Raw genomic sequence first — 20069 nt, 5'->3', positions numbered from 1 at the left:
TGACCACTTTCAATCGATTGAAATTCTTCCGTTTTCGGCACATTGGGAAAGGTTTGGAAGGGTTTGGAGCAAGCTGGCGACGAACGGTGGTGGGTTGTAAATCAATACGACAACCCCACGCCGGTAGTACACTTCCCAGCAGGCAACTGTGGCACTGGCCGGAACGGAATGAAATGGTGATAAGATATGATTCTTTTTTTTTCGGATGACTTTTTTTTTAAAGCAGAATGTGGTACTAAAATTGGAGTAGCGAACAGGGTAACAGGGCGCTGGCAGCACAATGAGCTGATTGATTTACCGTCGATAGCATTCGATTAGGCTACCGAGGCCTAACGACCCGGGGCCCGATTGGCGGCACGTTGTGGGGCTAATTGAGGAAATGAGCCTGTTCGCTGGCTTCGGGTAATTCGATGATCGAGTGGTTTATGGGTGGACGGGGACCGCGATCATCGAATGCACGGTTTTTTGAGTGCGATAAAGGTTTGCTGTCGAATTTATGGGGTTGTTTGGAATCACATTTAATTGTTGCTGTAGCTAAAAGGAACTAATCAGTGTTCCATCAGGTTTGGTCAGTGATCAAATTGTAGTGGTACACTTATTTTTAAATATAAATTCTATTTGTTCGGGGACTATTACATTTAATCGACCAAATAGTAGGGACATCTTTTCCAAGTTTTTAAGACATCATGTTGTATCAAGTAACTGGAATCTGGCCAGATCTGGATCTGATCATCACAAATAGATATTTATAAGCGCAAGATCTTCTCATTTATTTGCGGTAAAACAGAATGTTTCTTGAAAATTCTCCATTTTCTACCCCTATCTAGCAGCACAATGGCGGAGTACAATGCAGCTATTCTCTCACCTCGTAATCCTTTTGTGCTGCCAAACCGCCCTTACCCGATCCCTTCCATTGCAACCAGTGCGTATCGAGTTACATTCAGTGACTGAACTGTGAAATTTCACACGCTTTTAACGCTCCCCCATATTGATGGTTATAATCGTGTGTGTTTGTGTCTGCACTCGAATTGCATATCCGGGATATTATGAAGTTTTTTTGTATGCCATTTTTACTTTGTTCATAAAAGGATGCATTTTTTCTGATAAATGTTTAATGCCAGATTGCGTTCCTTCATAAAAAATACATTAGCTGATTTCATATGAACATCCATATTTTTCACCACTTAATTCAGAGAACGTTACCGAATTCTGCAAAACGGCTGAGCAAAGATTTTCGATCGTGCTGGCGCAGCGTTTGAAGTGTCCGACAAAAGACGCTCACGCATGGAGATCTAAAATGGTGTGAAGAAGAACATAAAGAGACATTTTCGGGCGTTGTTTTGAGGACAATGGATAAAGGATCCTCTGTAAAAGGACGCTTTTTTTTTCATTTGCGTTTCATGCAATCAGGCACGGTGGGACATCGGAGAAGCGAGCTTGTTAAAGGATGCTTGTTGCAGTGGAGCGATTGTTGTTGTTGTTGAATTGTCTTCCCCACACCACAGGAAGTGGAGCATTGTGTCGTCCGATCGGTTTAAATTAACAAGAAAACGATCGAAAAGATTAGCGTGTGCCGGTTTTGTTTAGAGCGAGAGAATGGTAATGCTTTATTTTTATTCAGCGTGAAAAGGATGGAAGAAAGGAAGAACAAGACTTTGTAACGAATTTGTTAAATCAAAACTATTTTCTATTTAATTCACAAATAAACAGTAGCTTTTCAAATGCATTTTGCATATCTTCAGGCGTATTAATATGGTGTATCGGTTTTCAATTGAAGGAATAATGGAAAAGCAGCATAAGAGCACATAAAAACTGACATCCTTTAAGAGCTTATTTAAAATGTTAATATTTTACATCGACTATATAACAATAAAAACCCGCCATGTTATTTACCTTACTACATGATAACAAGAAGCTGTTAACTGTGATAACTGTGCCCGCAAGGGTTTAAGCACTGCTCCCTTTGTTCCCTTCCAAACATCGCAACGAGTGCATCGAGTGCGAGCAATAAACAAAGCCACAAATTATGCGACCGAGGCGCATAAATCATGCCCAATCTTTACCATTAAGCAGCACATCTCCGCCAAACATATCCTTTTGAGAATTAAAGCAAAACAGACGAAAACAGAGAGAGCAGGCAAAAAGAAAGAGCTCGAGAGGAAAACAATGGATCCATTGAAACTCACGGCGAGCCTTACGTTTGGGACATTCTTTATGCTCCAAGACGAGCTCGAGCTTACGCGTAGTTATGCTCCCCCCTTTTTTGTGTTTACCCCCCCCCCCCCCTAACGATGCTGTGTGTTGTTCGGGAATGGAGAAGGAAAGAGTGTTGTTTTTCTGCCGTCCAGAAAAGGTTCTTGGCTTGCGCAACCGCAATCGCGCAAACGGGATAGGCACTATTGTCTTGGCGTTGCGTTTGTTTCGCTGGTCGCTGGTTTGCTGGTGGAGAGCAAAAATGAAGGAATAAACCACCCCGGGCCACAAAGAGGACACACACACACACAAGCACACACGCTCGATCAAACAAATGCAAACAGGGCATGGGGAAGCAGGGCAGGCGGTTCCTTTGGTTGTGTTGGCGTTGTCTTTTTGTAGCCGCGCCATGCTCGGTGCTACTGCCTGGGAAAAGGGCTACCAGGGAATGCATTCCCAATTAAACGGGTAAATTCGATGGTTCTGTGCGAGGTTAGCGGTTCCCGATCGCTACTGGCTTTCGATACTGTCGCTGTAAGAGGATGTCCCGGGCGGGACCGTATTTTTGCTAGTAATTTATTTAAATGGTAAACATGAGATGTAAGGCCATCGTTGGCATGGATCGGGAGGTCATGGTATGAAGCTGATCGGGAAACGAAGCTGGCCTTCTTTGTTTTTTTTTTTTTTGCTCTCGTATGTAAACTTGGAGGCACACTGAAGATTGAAAACAGGGGGTAGGATATAGAAAGAAAACATCTAGAAAGCAAGATGGAACAAAGGGCTTGTGTTGTTTTAATGGTATGCTCCACTGTTTTGGCGCAGTTTTGCAGTAGGCTCTGTGCAGTGCAGCGGGCAAACAGGCAAGCTGCTGAATATGCAACAAGCTGGACAGAAAGATAAAATGTCACTAGAGCAGATGTATCGCTGCTTAAGAACGAGATCCGATTCAAATCAAAATTATGCAAATAAATAGCTCTAAGTTGAGAGATTTTATATTATTGGAGGAATTGGCAAAGATGCAGTCCGTGATTAGGGACTTTATGGTTTATTACAGAGTACTGTAATTAAACAATAAATTTCAAACATTACCTCATTATTAGGCTCTTATATAAGCGTGAACGTGATTTAATGTGCTGTTAATTGCATAACTTCTGGCGCTTTTTTTAATAATACGATTTAAATACTACAAAAAATCCAATTTCATCAGATTTCAAAACAGAGTTTTCCATGTAGCTGCAAATTCATTTTCATTTGGAACAAATCCTAACCAGTTCGCACTAAAAACACAACCACACCTGCCCTACCCAACATATGGGCAAAGTCTGCAGCCCTACAGCGTCTGCTCAGCGCCTCTAAAAGTGAGAGCCCGCAAACCATAAGGCAAACCAGCATCTCAGCAAAACGGTATTGCACCACATAGCTCTCCATTGTCACTATATCCGGAGCAAATATTCCCCGGGCAACTGATGGTGCGAACAAACTCCTCGCCTTCCTCTCCCAGTGCACTCCCCACCGAAGCAAATAACCGTCCACACGAGACGGATAATACACAGTTTCGTTTCCCTTTCCGCTCAACCACTCAGCAAGTTGGTTGTGATTGTGCCAAATGGATTTCGGTGCGAGGTTGGCACACCAGGTCGCGTTTGAAAGTGTGCATTCCAGGTGTTGTAGCCATGTTGCATCGATGCACACAAGCGTGCGTCACTCAAAAGCAAAAGTGCATTCAAATGTTTTTGCACCCGCTTCCGATCACCTCAGGTACGACGCGCCCCTTTTGCGTGGAATGATGTTTTGCTGGAAGTTGGTGTTAAGATTTGCCAATTCCTTTTCTTGGGAAGTTTTTTCTTCTTCTTCTACCACGTCTTCCCGTCCACTGTGTTGCCTTCGGTTGTTTGGAAGGGTAAGATTGCATTTAATTTTATTTGACCGATTCGTTGAAAGGTGCGAATCTTGGGCGGGTTACGCGTCGGTGCTAGGTTTGACACGCACTTTTATACGATTGCAGGGGAGCGATTTTTCGCTCTGGACTGGCGATTCAGCAGTTGACCCTTTTTACCCTTTTTTGCGTGAATGCACTTCAGTGAAGAGAGTTGCGTGCGGTTACTGAGCACACTTCCTGTTGAGAAGTCGGGCTTGAAGGTGCAAGAAATAATGAAAGTTGGTATGGCTTGGTTTGAATGCATCTCGATTGGGTTTTATTGGAACTTCAGTGGATACTGAATGGTTCAAAATGTTCAGACATCTTGCCTGTACAGTAACATAGATGTGTTATTACTGAATATCACTAATGCCAGAAAGCCTGGTACAAATGCAACCTCACAAGAAGATCGATGTGCGTATCAAACAATCCGGTTCAGATCGCTCATCGATATCGAAGAATCCACTCCAAAAATAAAGGCCCATTAGTCAGCTGTAAATCCTCGAAACCGAAATCTCCAGCACACCCGCAATCGATTACGATCGCACGTTCGGCTGATAGAATGCACCTGCCTGTGCATTATGTGGCAACGCATCCAGCGCGAATGCACGCGTGTCTACCATAACTCTTTCCCACTGGTTGATAACACAATTTATAGCTTTACCCTCAGCGCTCTTACCACATCGAATGCTTCCGTTGGCCTTTTGCTCTAACAAAAAAGGGCCCTACGAGGATCTATGCCTGCGCGCGCGTGTGTGTGTGTGTTTTCCATGTTGTTTGTTCTCTTTTAAATAAATTACAATAAACAGCGTGCGATGAAATTAAGGGCAGTGGCGGCGTTGGCGGCCCTGATCACTGGCCCGGGAGTGATCGAGATCGATGGCCGACGCACATTACACCCGGGCGCACGTGTATGTGTGTGTGTTTGGTTGATGATCTGTTGATGCCCGTTCCCGTTGCTGTGCGCAGCGCAGACGCGCAACGCACGTTATCCATCGATTACGTCGATGTGTGAAGGAACGATTTCCAACGCTTTTCCGCACACCGGTTGGTTTGCGTTCCCGGAAAAAGGCAGAGAGCAGAAGGGAGTGATGGAAAAGAATTTCCAAACCTTTTGCTCCAAACCAGGGGCATCTTGAGCGGGGCATGCAGCAGCACGAGATCGCCATTTGGGTTGTTAACGAGCATCGGACGGGTCTTGATCAGCCGCCACCGGCAGAGCTGACAGGTGCTTTTATGCGCTTTTAATCAAGTGGGAGCGTAGGTTTGTACGAGTAGCACAGCACAGCACGGGGTAAAATATACGTGCCTGATTGCAGGTTTCGACACGTAACACTATCGAGAGTGAATGTCATTAGGAGTGATGCCCAAAAGGAGGTCTAAAAGGTCGAGAAAGTCCATTTAAAAAGCGATTAAAATTGCCAGAAGACATTTTGTCTTCTTAGTACATTTTAGAATACTAGCGCCATCTGTGAGATTATTTTGCAGTTTAAAAATTTAAATTCAAATTTCCTAGCTTAAAATTTATGAAAAATAAATTATACTTTCACTGCGATCGTACGCTCATGTACGATCAACAAACTTATTTACAACTCCCACAGCGCTCACGAACGCGTCCCGATCCCGAATAAGATGTAGCATTTCAACCTCTCCGACCCGCGCAGCGGCTTAATGCTAGACAACGAACCCCCCGTGCCGTGCGACCTGAGCTGTTTATTTATTATTCCGTAATTTATTGTTTGATTTTGTTTGGATAATTAATTCATGCCGACTCGGGGCAAGGTTTGTTTTGGGGAAGGGGGGAGGGGGGGTTTGCTGGCGGCCGTGCCTATTCATTCCCATTGCGGAAGCAACCGGATCTGTGGCACTTTTCTCTCACTTCGCTAATTGACGGCAATCCGTGGTAGGTGGTGAAGTTTTCCCCGAACGTTGGGAGGAGCGGGGTGGCCTATTTTCCTTCGCTAAACGGTGCGCTGAATTAAGAAAATATAAATCTACGATTGCGGAACGATGGTCGTGGAAAAGCCCCGTTTAAATCACTGAGCCAGCGGGGCGTTGTGAGGCCGGCCCAAATGAATGGAGCAGTGAAAAACGGCTAAAACTTCAACCCCATTAGGCAGGGTGATGACAGGAGATGAAGCATGCATTTTGTATTTATTTTCCAGTGGGTTGTTTCTGTACAATATGCAAGTCGAAACCAATACAACCTTCTTAGTACATAGTTTTACTACTTAGAAGTCTTAAACTCTCTATTATAAACGCCTCTTTCTCTCCAATTCCAGGATCCTGTTTCATCGGAAACCAATCCGACAAAGCGCTGCTAACGTTCGTGATCGTGCCGCTGCTGTCGAGCTGGGTCATCGGGTCGGGCTACCTGTTCACCGCCTACCTTCGCAAACGGTCGGCCGCCCCACCGCTCGTCCACAACCTGCCAGTACACATACACGGTATGGGCAAGTTCCTGTTCATCTACGCCGTCCCGAGTGCGGCCCTGCTGATGCTGATGTTCTACGAGTACGCCTGCCGGGAGAACTGGCTCCATCTGCCGCACCCGTCCCTCGACTCACCGCTCCATCCCTCCCGGGCACCACTGTGGCCCTTTTTGCTGCGCGCCTTTATCGAGCTGCTGGTCGGGGTGCTGGCGTCCGCCTGGGCCGTCGGGCCACGGATCGTTGGTCTGTGTCGGGGGCGTGAGGGCACCGGTGGGGGTGGCGTGGGCGGTGGCATGGGTGTTGGAGGACGGGGCGGTGGCGTCGGGAAGCTTTCGGCCGGTTCCGTGTACAAGCAGCCGGTCGGCGGGCTGCCCAAGCTGGGCGGCTTTGCGGGCGGCGCACCGTCCACCTACTCGACCGCCTCCTACCAGACGGTTTGTCCGCAGAACTCGCTCGTGGCGGTGTCGATCGGGAAGCTGCCCTCGGTACGGCACGCCCGGAAATATCCGTCCCACTCGCACATCAACCGGAAGCCGCGCAGCTACAAGATGTCGACGCAAACGATCAGTCTGACGGGCAACGAGACGGTCCTGTGAGAGCGGGCGTGTGAGTGAGGGGAGTGCGAAGGAGTGTGCCAGCTGGCACGACAAGTTGTGATATTAATGTTAAACTATTAAATTATTGCAAGTAGAACGTCCATCGCCGTTCGAGAAGGGCTTGAAGTGGCTTTTTGGGTGTTGAAGCGAATAACTAAAAGAACATCAAGTTGTATGAAAAGAGGAGAAACATAGCAATGGAAACTTTAGAATTTACACAAAAAAGTCTACTTCAAGATAATTTAAAACAGTAACAAATAGTGTAAAAAGTGTAGATTACATAAAGCAAAGTCGTACGATCAAGCGGAGAAGAGCGTTCGTTTGCGAAATGAGAAACGCTTGCCCCTTTCGGCTGTTAATTTTCTTAAGCCCGCTGATAAATAGGATGCAGTGAAGCAATTGAGGAATTTAAAAAAGAGGAGAAAGTCAGTCAGGAAGCGATCACACCGTACGATCATGTAACACCTCTTCGTTTTACCCCGCTTTTTTGTTTAAAATCCCATCTCACTCCTTAAACCCCTAAAGGTATGCAAATGTATTTCGCTCGCCCTGTTTCGCTTGTGGTATTTATACAACACACAATTAAATGGCAAAAGAAACGAAACGAAACGAAACGATCTTTTTAGGGCTCCCCGCTCAGCTAAGGGTTAATCGTTTGCGGTCAGGTCCTGTTTTATAACCGAGGAATGTTGTAAAATGTGGCCATCTTCCACCAAACAACTGCGCCTCGTTTCGGTTAATGGTTCGCCAAAATATGATGCCCGCGGGAAATGTGGCCGCCGCCGCCGACGACGACGCCAGGCAAAATGCAAAACAAGTTTTTCGTGTTCGTCCCCGGCCTGTACGCTTTCCACCTTCCCCGTTTGCTTTCCCCGACGCTCAAATTGGAAACAAGTGAAGGCGATAACAATTTAGCCGAATGCGGCGTCTACATCGTCGATCATTTGATGATCGTTCCGGTTGTTGTTGCACTTTGTCTTGTTTTTTGTTTAAAAAATAAGCAACCCTTATGCCCGCATGTTTGAGGTGGTTGCTCCACTGCTGCTGCTGCTGTGGACGATGATGACGGTGCCGATGATGATTCTGTTGCAAAAATGCAATCGATTTTTGATTGGATTTTTTCCCCACTTATGCTACGTACGATCGGTTTCGGTGCTCTTTTCGTTTGGCCACTGTTTCTTCCCTCTCCCCGTTTAACGTTTGGAAATTTATGCTGTACCTCTCGTGTGCTGCACGTACGTGTGCAGTTGCACTTCACTTGCGCCACACACACAAAAAAAAAACACGCAAAAGAATCTGCAATCTGGCGTGTGTGAGTGTGTGCTGGTTTGAGGTGTTTTTACTTTGGCTTGTTCATCGACAGGCATGTGGAAGGAAGAGAAAGGAGGGGGGGGGGGAAAGAAACGCATTTAAAAACGAGAAGCCATTTGTTTCGGGGGAAGCAATTCGATCACCGGCCACGGTGACGGTAACATGATCGTGAAAACCGTTCTTTACGAGGTGCTGAAGTGTGGTGAAGCCGTTATAGCTGCCACAGCCCAGGCTCGTTGGGTTTTTTTTTCTTCGGGTTCGATTTTTTGGTTCCCTTTTTGGGCTTCTCAGCACGCATGGGGAGGTGGCAGTGGTGGTGAGGGGGGGAGAAACGTTTAGCGTTTCTGCCCCCTCCTCGCTCCAGATTGCTGCTAAAGAGTGAAAGAGATTGCAAAAAAAAACACACACACACCCCAAGAGTGTTAAAACAACAGATTGCATTTGGCACGCAGGAACGGGAAATGCAAACGTGTGAAAGTGTGCTTAAGGCGTGTACGTTTGTGTGAGTGTGTACCATGGGTCCATGGAAAAGGGGCAGAGGGTAAGCAAAGTGTGCGAAATCAATTTGCGATGGTCATTTTCGATATCGTAAAGCCGTCGATAATGTGTGGCTATGAGCATAAGAGGGATGTTTTTTTTTTGAAATATAAAATTTACTTAAAATGAGCTGAAGCAATCGGAAAGCATCAACAAAAAGTGCACCATAAAATAGAGGAACGAGTCGGTTATCCGGTGCTGCGATGACGCTTAATAAGCAGGGCGAGAAAGATCATAACAAGCGAGTGCAATAAGCAAGGGTGATTGTGTAGGAATTGGATCTTTTTTTTTTTTTGGTGAAGATCGGAAAGTAAACTGCTCAGGAAATATGATCACAGACAGGAAGAGGGCAGAGGTTTCTCATTTCGATTAACTGCGGAAAAAGGGCAAACAAAAAACGCCCATGTAAAGTTGTCGTCTCGTAACGAGATTTGAGGTACATTTAGTAGCGATTAGCGATTGAATCTGAAGCATCCTTCCCTTTCGCTTGATTGTTTCGCGGTAGTGTGTAAGGCTTATGCCGTGCTGTCTGTGTGCCGACCGACGGGACAACAGCCACTCGGTGTCCTGTGCCATTTGCGAATTTATTTGCGATTTTGTATTTAAAAAAAAAACAAACAAACAAGCTTTTAGTACACTCGCGGTGTACTACGTTTTAAGCTATGCTTCAGCTCTAATGCAGCTGCTTGCTGTCTTCCTAGCGGGAACTCGTGCCTCAGGCAGCAGTTGAGTATGAGAGTTCGGGAAGGTGACGAGTGTCGAAAACAGTACTGAATTTAACGTTAATCAAAAGCTGCTTGTAGGTGTAGAGAGTTTGCAAACAAATACTGTACTTTGTGCCTGTTTAAAATCCCCCCCCCCCCCCCCCCCCCCCCCCCATTCGTTTAGCAATGTAGTGTTCGCAATCAAACTAATTTGTGGATAAGTGCTTGGTAGCTTGTACGGAAATGTATTTGTGTATGTAAAAAATGGCTTAAGAAACTTACTAGTTAAATAAAAAGTGTATCAAAAATTAAATCCTGTGTGTTTTTGTTTATTTTAAATTAGTTGTAGATTATTACAAAGGCAGTTTATTACTGAATCTAGACCGGATGGTACCCATTTCAGGGTTATTTATGAGATAGTAACGTACGGTGGGCAATTCATCGTTGGTTAAAGTTAACTTTAAGGTTAAAGTGCCTCTGTGTTGGGTTAGTAATGCCAGAATTTTTGTTTTGATATGATGACCTTTTTTGATGAATATGTTATAGATGTTTATTTAAAAGATAAAGACAATCTGATTCCATACGTATTAAAGCACGAAACGTATATCTTGCTTGGTTCATCCACATCAATTATTAACAATTGACTCACAATCAATATTTGATTTATTTAATTCATTCTGGCCGCTGCCTTCTTCTTCTATTTGGCGTAACGTTCTACGCGGACATGCGAGCCTATACAGGCTTTCGATACTTAATTCATTACCGCATAGCCAGATAGTCAATCCTTGTTACGGGGAGACGGTCCATTCTAGGTTTGAACCCAGGCCGCTGCCAGACAAACCGAAAAACCACCGTAACGGAAAAATTGACAGGTGAACTGTAACGCATTGTAACGCTTTTTGTTTTTGGTCCACGCATCGGCGAGCGAAATCTTAACGAATTTGCTGTTGGTATGCTTCTCCAGAGCAAAACAACAATTTAACACAAATGAAACAAAAGTATTTCTGTTATTTTCATCACAAATGAGGAAAATAAAGCTCACTTTTTGTTTGTTTACAATAACAAGCGTTACTTTTAGGTTGTTAAACTCTTTCGTTACGGTGGTTTTTTCGGTGTGTCTGGCAGTGGTTTCACCGCGCGGCTACATGAGGTGAAATATACAGCGAAATGAACTATCTGACAGGTAAAGCTAAAGGGTACAACATCCGCTTTCAAAATTCTATTAAAAATAATATCTTCTTAAGCAGAACATTCCCTAATTGGAAGAAATGATGAACTGTTGACTGAAAATTGACGAATTACATAATATTGAAATAATTTAATGGGTTTTGTTGCAATTTCGAACAAATTATTATCAGCTGGTTGCTATGTTGCGTTATCGAACGGATATTTCACCTCGTGTGGTCGCGCGGTCATACTCAACTTGAGTAACGGACCACGTACACATTTTTTAAAAACTAGTTCCTTTGTTTGCCGCTAGATGACGCTACCGACACGCATCACAAAATCATCGCACAGTGTGTGTTTTTAATAGAATTTTCATAATTTGAGTGTAATTGCACAAAACTTTCAAAGATTATCAATTTAAGTGGCAAAATAAAGTTTTTAACTTTCTGTATGCTACAATTTGTGAGAAATAAGCTAACGAAATTTTCGATGAAATAAATTTGTAAAATTTGTCCATCTGTCACCTCACAACAAACGCTCACTGTGCAATGGCGCCAAAACGAAACGTCAAAGCAGATTGTTTTGTGTACGTTTCGTGCGCGTTTGCGGGCCGTCGTTTGTTCGCTGCGCTAAAAAAATCTATTTTCTTTCTATTTCGTGCCGTGTTTCGTGTTTAAGTTGAGTGTTGCCTGTTCACTACGTAAGATGGATCAATATCCAACCGAGGAGGAGGAGTTCGAGCTCGTGTACGGCGATGATCTCGATGCGATGGACGAGCTAGAAGACGAACCACCGCCAGCGACCCGCAATGCTCCGTCCGTACCTGGTACACCGTCCTCAAACGGTGGTCCCAGAGCATCGAGCTCCTGCTCAAATTACCGAACCCCGGGCCAGCTAGGTACGATCGACGAAAGCCCGCTAGCCAGTCCAGCACTGTCCGTCATCACGCGGGGCAGCAGTACCGCACACAAACGACTGTTCGATACTCCCGGTCCATCGTCTCAATCGACGGCGCCGAACGGTGTCGGTAAATATGGACGTGCCGCGTCCACACCCTTCCCCGGTGCGACTGGTAGCGCAAATGCACTTGCCACACTGCAACAGATGGACGCCAATCCGCGCAAGCGGCGACTGGAAGCACTGTTCGGCGACATTCAGGACATTGAGGAGGAACCGTTCGAGGAGGAGTACGTGTACAGCTCGCAGAAGAAGACGAAAACGGAGGAGGAGCAGGATATGGAGCTGATCGAACGGATACTGGAAGCGCGGCAGCGGTACAATGCGGTCGCAAACCCTTTGAAACCGTCGATGCTATCGCGGGCCGAAGCGCTGCATCGCTTCAAGATGGATAATATTTCGCTAGAACCACCCAAGTACGCTCGAGACATGGGGAAAGGCAACGAAAATACAATGTAACTGTGTGGACATTATTTTCATTGCTTTTAGGTGGCCTTCGATGACGATTAAGCGGGACGACAAAACGTGCGTCTACGTTCGCTTCCATTCGGAGGAGTTTGAGAAGGACCAAATTGATGAAATCAGTTGCACCAGCGGTGCCGGATACAACGGACTGCTCGGAGCGGAGAAGGAGCGAATCTGGCGTGAAGCTAATGAGATTGTATGCAACTATTTCACCTCAAAACCTTTAAGCACTGTTACATTTAACGATTTATTTACCCAGGTAGCAAAACGGTTAACCGAACCGGCCAACGCTATTGCCGCCCCGGCGTCCGAGGTGGAGGAAATCGTCATACCAAGCGAAAGCAATGTACTGTGGGTGGAAAAGTATCGACCCCGGCGATACATCGATCTGCTGTCGGATGAAACCACCAACCGGAGCCTGCTGCAGTGGCTCAAGCTATGGGACAAGGCCGTGTTCGGCAGGGAACCGGTGAAGAAGCAGAAAGACCCCAAAACGCAGCTAAGCAACTTTAACAAGAAAACGGGCCGCTTCGAATCGAACGGCGGTTGGGTGAAGGGCGCAAGGAAGGCTCGGTCCACACTGAACACCGAGCTGGACGAGCACGGCTGCCCGGTGCAGAAGGTGGCGCTGCTGGCTGGTCCACCGGGGCTGGGCAAAACCACCCTCGCGCACACGATCGCCCGGCACGCGGGGTACGCGGTGCGGGAGGTGAATGCATCCGACGATCGCAGCCCGGATGCGTTCCGGCTGGTGCTGGAGAACGGTACGCAGATGAAATCGGTGCTGAACGAGGAGCGGCGACCGAACTGTATTGTGCTGGACGAAATCGATGGCGCGCCGGTGGCGGCAATTGAGTTTTTGCTTCGATTTATCGCTGGCAATGTCGGTGCTGCGAAGGCGGCGGCTGGTGGTGGTGTGAAGAAGACGGGCAAAGCGGCACGCGACAAGTTTGTGCTGAAGCGTCCGATAATTTGCATCTGCAACGATGTGTACGCACCGGCGCTGAGGCAGCTGCGCCAGGTAGCGTATGTGGTAAACTTCCCACCGACGGAAGGCGTTCGACTGGCAGAAAGGTGTGCAAACGATTTATTTTTAATGCCCATTCTTTACCTTAGATGCTAATTGAAGCTTCACTCTTTGTAGATTGCTCGTGATCGCGAAGAAGGAACGCATCAAGACGGATCTTACCTCGATGCTGGCGCTGGCGGAAAAGACCGGCAACGATGTGCGCGCCTGTCTATCGATGCTGCAGTTCTTTGCCTGCGCGAACAAACCGATCCGCCTGACGGATGTGCTGAAGTGTAACGTCGGTCAAAAGGATCGGCACAAGGGCCTGTTTAGCATATGGTCATCGATATTTCAGGTATGAATTGTGGCTTTGTTTAGTGATATGAGATCAAATAGGCCATTTACTACACTCAGACTACACCTAATAGGACTATTGTGTCGATTACTTCAACCAAAACCTCCACTCCGCTAACGCTCTCCATTTCTATTAAACCCGGAACGACTTGCTTGCGCGAGCGTAAGCGCGTACACCTTCAACGGGGACGGTGCGGACGGTTCGATCACTTTCAGACCCGTCGTCTGGCGCCATTGCTCCGTTTCCGTGCTGCGGCTAACGCGCGTCTGGGTGCTCTGCACCTTGTCCAGATAGACCTGGGTGGACTTGGGAATGGCACGGCTCGATTCGAGCGTCTGCACGGAGGTGGTCCGCTTGGTGCGTATGTTTGCCAGCCGGATCGCTTCCCGACGATAGTCCCAAACGTTCCACCGGTACTCGCGATCGATGTTGGAGGGGATCGGGTGCAGGTCCGTCTGTACCTCCTGGTCGCAGGTGGTCGTTAGCTTCATCTGGAAGCCTTCGCAGCGTGGCGCACTGTACGATGCTTGCAGCTTGTCGTACATGTTCAGCAGACAGATGAGCTGAACTTTCTTCCTTGCCGTTTCGACTATTTTGAAGAAGTATCTGTAAAGAGCGGGGAATTTTGTTAGAAAGTGCAAGCTTTACGGTTGATCGTCTTACTTGTTGGGATCCTCGTCGAAGAAGGTAACCGGCTCGGGGATGTTAAACAGATAATGTTCCTTCTGCACTCGACACACGCCCAGCTCGATGCTTCCGGGCATGAGCAGTCCCTTACCTTCGGCCAAATGCCACAGACAGAATTTGAGCAGTTGCATCTAGAATCAAACATTAACAATCAATTGAAAGTTCACATACACAAACGCTCAACGCTTACCTGCATGCCTTCCTCGTACGGGACAATTTCACAGCTCTTCGGATCGGGCAGGCTCAAACGCTTCCCGCTTACCTTATTCAACCGATCGATATCGGTTTGTATCTGACTTTCGCCCAGCAAACGATAAGCCAAATCGTCAAAGCTCGCACATCGCTCCGTTAGGCTCGTGAGCGTATTACTGATTTGGTTCATTTCCGACAGAAGAAACACGAAATTTTGAAACTGCAACCAAACGCGCGTCAGCTCGGAAAATTTCGGCTAAAACAGAGGCAAAGTGTACCATAGTGAAAAGCATTTCAAAGTCTAAGAAATAGTGATGGGAAAATCGAAGTTTTCGTCGGAATCGATTCTGGCTAGCTCCGAAGCTTTCAGGAATCGATTCCGGATAGTAGGTCCGGAATCAGTTTCCCAAATCGGCTCCAGAATCGGAATCGGCTCCGAAATTGGTTCCGGAATCGGCTTCAGAATTGGAATCTGGTCCGGAATTGGTTCCGGAATTAGTTCCGGAATTGGCTCTGAAATCGGTATCAGGGTGTCAGCAGCAGCAGCTCCGGATTTGGTTCAGGAATTAGTTCCGGAATTGACTCTCAAATTGGTATCAGCTCCGGATTTGGCTCCAGAATCATAATCGGTTCCGGAATAGGAATTGGCTCCGAAATTGGAAGTGGCTCTGAAATCAGAATCGGCTTCGAAATCGGAGCCAGTTTCGGCATCTCCAAAAGAATAGGCATTTGGGTCCAATGATGCTACATATTGATAGCCGCAAAGAATCCAAATTTAATTGTAAACGATTCATTCTCTTCTGAAACGTCTTATTTCAAAGAACTGATTATCATTGCGGAGCTAATTCTAATTCTGGAGTCTATTCTGATTCTGTTACCGGAACAAATTGCGATTCCCAGGTCGATTCCAAGTCGCTTCCAGCATCGGAATCGGCTCCGGAATTGATTCCGAACACGGGTAGGTCCGATTCCGAGCTCCCACCACTACTAAGAAAGCCATCATCCGACGCTTACAAAAACACGATCCGTCGGGATGGCCGTACGGTACTGTACGGCCTCGTGGATGCGCAGCAGCCGCGCCTCGTACTCCTGCTTGCAGCCGTCAATCAGCAGCTTAATGCCGGCCAGCTCATCGATCAGCTTGCGCGTGTACACCTCGTGCTGCCGGTACATGGCCAGCAGATCCTTGATCGTTTCGAAATCGTCCGCCGTAATGTTCTCCGGCAGCAGCGTAATGATCGACCGGTTCCGCAAGTCATAGGCAATTGCCGCGTTCAGCGCACTGGTAAGCAGGTTCACCTTGTCCATGATTTCGCACAGCGTGATTTGGAGTATCGATTTGGTCGACTCGTGCGACTGGTCGATTATTTTCGGCACTGGAAAAGGAACATGCAATTGCTATGAAAGAGACCACCGCACACACACACACACTCACTAAAGCTTCACTTACAGTCCGCCATTCCGTTGGCCGTGTTGCCGGAGTGCTTGTTAAAGATCCGTATCCCGGCCACAATCTCCCTGATGTCCTTCAGCGCCATCAGCCGCTCCTTCCGATCGAGCGTGACGAACTTTGCCTTATCGCTGCGCGACATGACCGAGTTGAGGGCACGCATCGTTTCCGCCATCACGTCCTTGCACTCCGGATTGCCCAGCCCCATGTTCACAATGATGTCCACTATCACCTTGTTAAACACCTCGTCCTGCTCGTCCTTCGTGATCACGTCGTGATCGATGATTTCCTTCGTCAGCGCGAACGTTTTCGCCTGCAGATTGCGCGCATGCTTCTCCACAATCTCGTCCCGGTCGAAGAAGTTGCCCAGAAAGTAGCACTGCATGCGGAGCGTGATGAGCGTTGGCGACCGGTCGTCGTTCAGGACGGTGCAGCACGCCTCCACAAAGTCGTCGTGATTGCGCCGCTCCGCACTGACCGTCTCCATGAACAGCTCGTACCGCGGGTCCAGGCTGAGCAGGTTCATGACGAAGTGTACCAGCGGACGGTCGTACCGGATGTTGCGACGCTCACAGTGGCGCAGGATTTCCTGCAGCAGCGGCGATAGGGCCGCATTCGGCTCTAGTAGGCGCGCTCGGGGCACGTTGATGAAGGCAGACATTGCGCTGGCGAGTGGACACAACGGGGAGGAAGAAACTGCTGTGGCGCGATGTGGGAAATTTTTGTTGGTGAAATTTGCTCCTGGGGCAATGCGTTCCTGTGCTGTGTTGCCGGAACCACGGTACGCTCGACACTGAAGCGAAATGTTTTATCGGTAGCCAAGGTTAGGGGTTTTCGCTCGCATGGGCAAGTTTTGATGTATGGTTGTGATGATACATACACCACTCCACCACCATCACCGTGGTTGCTACGTTCCATATCCGTTGCTATGGAATAGTTTGTTTATGGGGAAAGCGTCGTCCTGTCGAGAACACCGTACACGTGAACGGGCCGCTCAAAACAGCTGACAGACTAATAATAGCAATTGCAATGTTTTTTTTTTTGGGCAATTTGGATTGTTGCGTGCCGATGTGATCGCAGGTCGTTAACCGCCATTGCATACCATGTCAATAAACCAAAAACCCATGCCCTAGTTAACAAGAAGTACAACAAGTACCCGCGCAAGTGTCGATATCGATTGGGCGCCCCCGTCCCGTTTTCAATTCCGTCAGTTCCGGCAAGCGGAAAGCGAATGAAAAATGCGATAGACAATAATGCCTAATGATGCTTTCGGTTTGTTTATGTCGTTATAATTGATTTCACAAAATTTATTGCCCCTTTTTGGATTGGAATTTCCCTCTAGCACGGAAAGGCGTGATTTGCATAGAATGTAAGAAAAATCGTGAGTTTATTTATTGTATGGAATTATTACACATTATTTACAATTCTTGTACCCTCTTTCGAAGGATTCCATTCAACAGTGTGAGCACCTGTGGGTTGATGATGAACGTTGGAAAATGAATAACTAATCATACGCATCAATTATCTATTCCCCGCTATAGATCCAACGACCGAAGAAAACGATTACCGTGGACGCGAACGCCACGGTTACGGAGATGGTGACGCTCACCGACATGTCCGCCTCGACCCGTATGGCCACCGTGCTGCAGGTCGTGCAGATGGCGGGCGACTACGAGCGCCTCACGCAGGGCGTGTACGAAAACTATCTCCACCAGAAGATGCCGGACGCGGACATGTGCGGCGTGGCGGAGGCCACCGAGTGGTTCAGCTTCAACGATCGGCTGCAGCGGGCGATTAATCAGCTGCAGAACTACGCCATCTATCCGTACCTGGCGTACGCGTTCGTCATGTGGCACTATCTGTTCGCTACCCTGGCCTGGCCAAAAATCAATTTCCCCAGCAAAGGATACGAGGTAAGCGGTTGCGTGTGAGAGAGAGAGAGAGAGAGAGAGAAGGAAAAACGGGGCAAAAAAAGGGGGAAGCAACATTACTCTGAAGGACTTTTGCATAAACTTTGCGATGCCTGCTCGTGGCCGTGTGGCTGCAGCAGCTTGATGAAATATGGCGCGAGATAAAATTATGCTTTCTATTATGTCGTTTCTTGTTGCGATGAAAAGAAAATTCTACGGCCCCCCTTCACGCGTCCCCTGCATTGGCCACTGCATTATGGTAAATGGTTTTCCCGCTGTATGTAGCCGGGGTTCGGGGGTTTTTGTGTTGCAATTGAAAAGTTTCTCTTAAAATAACATCATCAACATCATGGTCTTCCCCTGTTGGCGTGACGATGGCGCTACGTACCACGAAGGTACAACGCTGGAGCTGGTGTTTTATTAATTTGCTACTCTGCTCCCGTTTTTATCCTGTCCATGCTGGACACACACACACACGGGGGACTGCGGGGAATGCACCGGCGACGTACCGGGCGCAAAAGGATGCAATCTAAATAGGAATCTCTAATTTCGTATGGCAACAGCTTTTTTTTATTGTAGAGCCCCTTATTCTCGAGTGTCTCTGGCGGGCGTTGACAGTGGACGAATGTCGTCCGTGCTCGATGTTTCAGTATAACGTGTTAATTAGAAAACTAGGATTTTTAGCATAAAAACATGATTTTTTGCATTGTTATACTAGCAAATGTTTCGATTTTTGTTTTCAATTACAGGGTTTTTATTGTAACATTGTATAATTTATTTATTTATTTTTTTCGCTTATTACGGCACATGTTTAGTCGTATTTTCAGTCCTATAACGCTAATTGACATTGATCTTTTACGAGGCATATCCTACAAGGAGTTATCTATTATTGAATTTATTTATTTAAATATTTACATATTTATAGAAATTACTTCTAGTAATCGTAAGCGTAATCGATGAGTTTCTCGTTAACTTTGTATTTAAATCCAGATCCAGTGCTGCAAAATGTCATGAGCATCACGAGAGTTGCACCATCAAAAACACTCATGAATGAAACGAAGCTCAAATCAACTCACGTACCCAACTGAGATGATCAGTGCTGAGACTCAAACAGTTGGTGGACCAATCACATGCTTGGTGACATTTTGATTAGCACATTTTTGTCGGCGATAATCACGACATTCTTGGAATATACTTGGCGTGTGGGCCCAAGCAACAAAATGAGCATCCTTTCTCGCTTTGTTTGGTTTCATGGTCTGTAGGATCAAACAGAACAAGAAAACATGCTTATTTTGTTTCATGGAACCACTCGCACGCACCACATATCTCCCATGATTATCGTGATGACCAGCGACAGAAAATGTCGCGACCAAGTGACTGACCAAGAGTCGGTTGTACACAATGTCACCAAGCATGTGATGGTCGCACCAACTGTTTAAGGTTCGCCTCTGATCATCACATTAGAGCTCGTGACGACTGACATGATTTTGTTTCAGCCGCAAGTTGTCAAGTGACTATGTCAGTGACATTTTGCAAAACTGAGCACAGTAAAAAAGTCACACAATCCGTTTTGAGTATTACCTCTGATTGTCACAATTGAGTACGTGACGCTGATATGAATTTTGTATCAGTCAGATTTTTTTATGACATTGACAGTGACATTTTGCAGCACTGCCCAGATCGTATTTTCTAATTAATTAACATAACTTTACGTTGATTTTTTACCTTTCATCTAGTTATTTGTTACCAGATTTATACTATTTCCTAGCATTTTTTATACCCGTATTTTTTGGGACTCGACTCACGATTTATTCATCGTTTCCCATAGAGTTTTGGTTCGCTCCCACGATTTATTGGCATCGTTCCATTCATACAATTGAACCAACAAATCATTTGTTATATTAAATGAAGTAATTCTCTGGTTAAACTAACTCTCTTTCTAGGACAATAAAATCTCGAAAAAAATTAAAACATATTTTCCTCTATTTTGGCCACACAACCGTCGCCTTTTCAGCACGGTGCATTTATGTGTGCTGCCCACCGACCCCCCCTAAAACCAACCGGCGACATGGTTAGCTGCTAACGAGCGGGCAGCGCCCACCGAATGGTGTGTAGAGAAACACGCTCGCTGCTGCACTGCACCCACTTAACCAAAACCGGTGGCTAATGTCACGGTGTCAATTGAA

General features: G+C 46.6%; 3 protein-coding genes across 5 annotated transcripts in view; 2 read left to right on the top strand and 1 right to left on the bottom strand.

The window, feature by feature from the left end:
• LOC121595919 (frizzled-4-like) overlaps positions 1–8555 on the top strand; it is a 40607-nt gene extending 32052 nt beyond the window's left edge. For both annotated transcript variants that reach the window (XM_041920360.1, XM_041920361.1), the window contains exon 4: positions 6394–8555. In XM_041920360.1, the coding sequence (XP_041776294.1) occupies positions 6394–7139 (746 nt within the window). In that variant the 3' untranslated portion in view covers positions 7140–8555. The remainder of the gene's footprint in view (positions 1–6393) is intronic.
• A 2878-nt stretch (positions 8556–11433) lies between these two features.
• LOC121596328 (chromosome transmission fidelity protein 18 homolog) overlaps positions 11434–20069 on the top strand; it is a 45119-nt gene continuing 36483 nt past the window's right edge. For both annotated transcript variants that reach the window (XR_006005273.1, XM_041921175.1), the window contains exons 1-5: positions 11434–12231; positions 12305–12476; positions 12540–13354; positions 13425–13644; positions 17515–17886. Coding sequence is in view for 1 of the 2 variants with exons in the window: in XM_041921175.1 (XP_041777109.1) it covers positions 11564–12231; positions 12305–12476; positions 12540–13354; positions 13425–13644; positions 17515–17886 (2247 nt within the window). In the remaining variant the exon portion in view is untranslated. The remainder of the gene's footprint in view (positions 12232–12304; positions 12477–12539; positions 13355–13424; positions 13645–17514; positions 17887–20069) is intronic.
• LOC121596330 (cilia- and flagella-associated protein 206) lies at positions 13668–16825 on the bottom strand. The gene is made up of 5 exons (XM_041921176.1): positions 15974–16825; positions 15538–15899; positions 14522–14779; positions 14308–14462; positions 13668–14250 (listed from the first exon to the last, which is right to left on the bottom strand). Exons 1-5 carry the CDS (start codon positions 16632–16634, stop codon positions 13758–13760), a joined length of 1929 nt encoding a protein of 642 aa, XP_041777110.1. The 5' UTR covers positions 16635–16825; the 3' UTR covers positions 13668–13757.

The sequence above is a fragment of the Anopheles merus genome, chromosome 3R (genome assembly GCF_017562075.2).
Source record: "Anopheles merus strain MAF chromosome 3R, AmerM5.1, whole genome shotgun sequence".
In the NCBI taxonomy this organism is placed as follows: Eukaryota; Metazoa; Arthropoda; class Insecta; order Diptera; family Culicidae; genus Anopheles; species Anopheles merus.
Note: the sequence above shows the minus strand (reverse complement) of the source record. Positions and strands in the feature narration are given on the sequence as shown.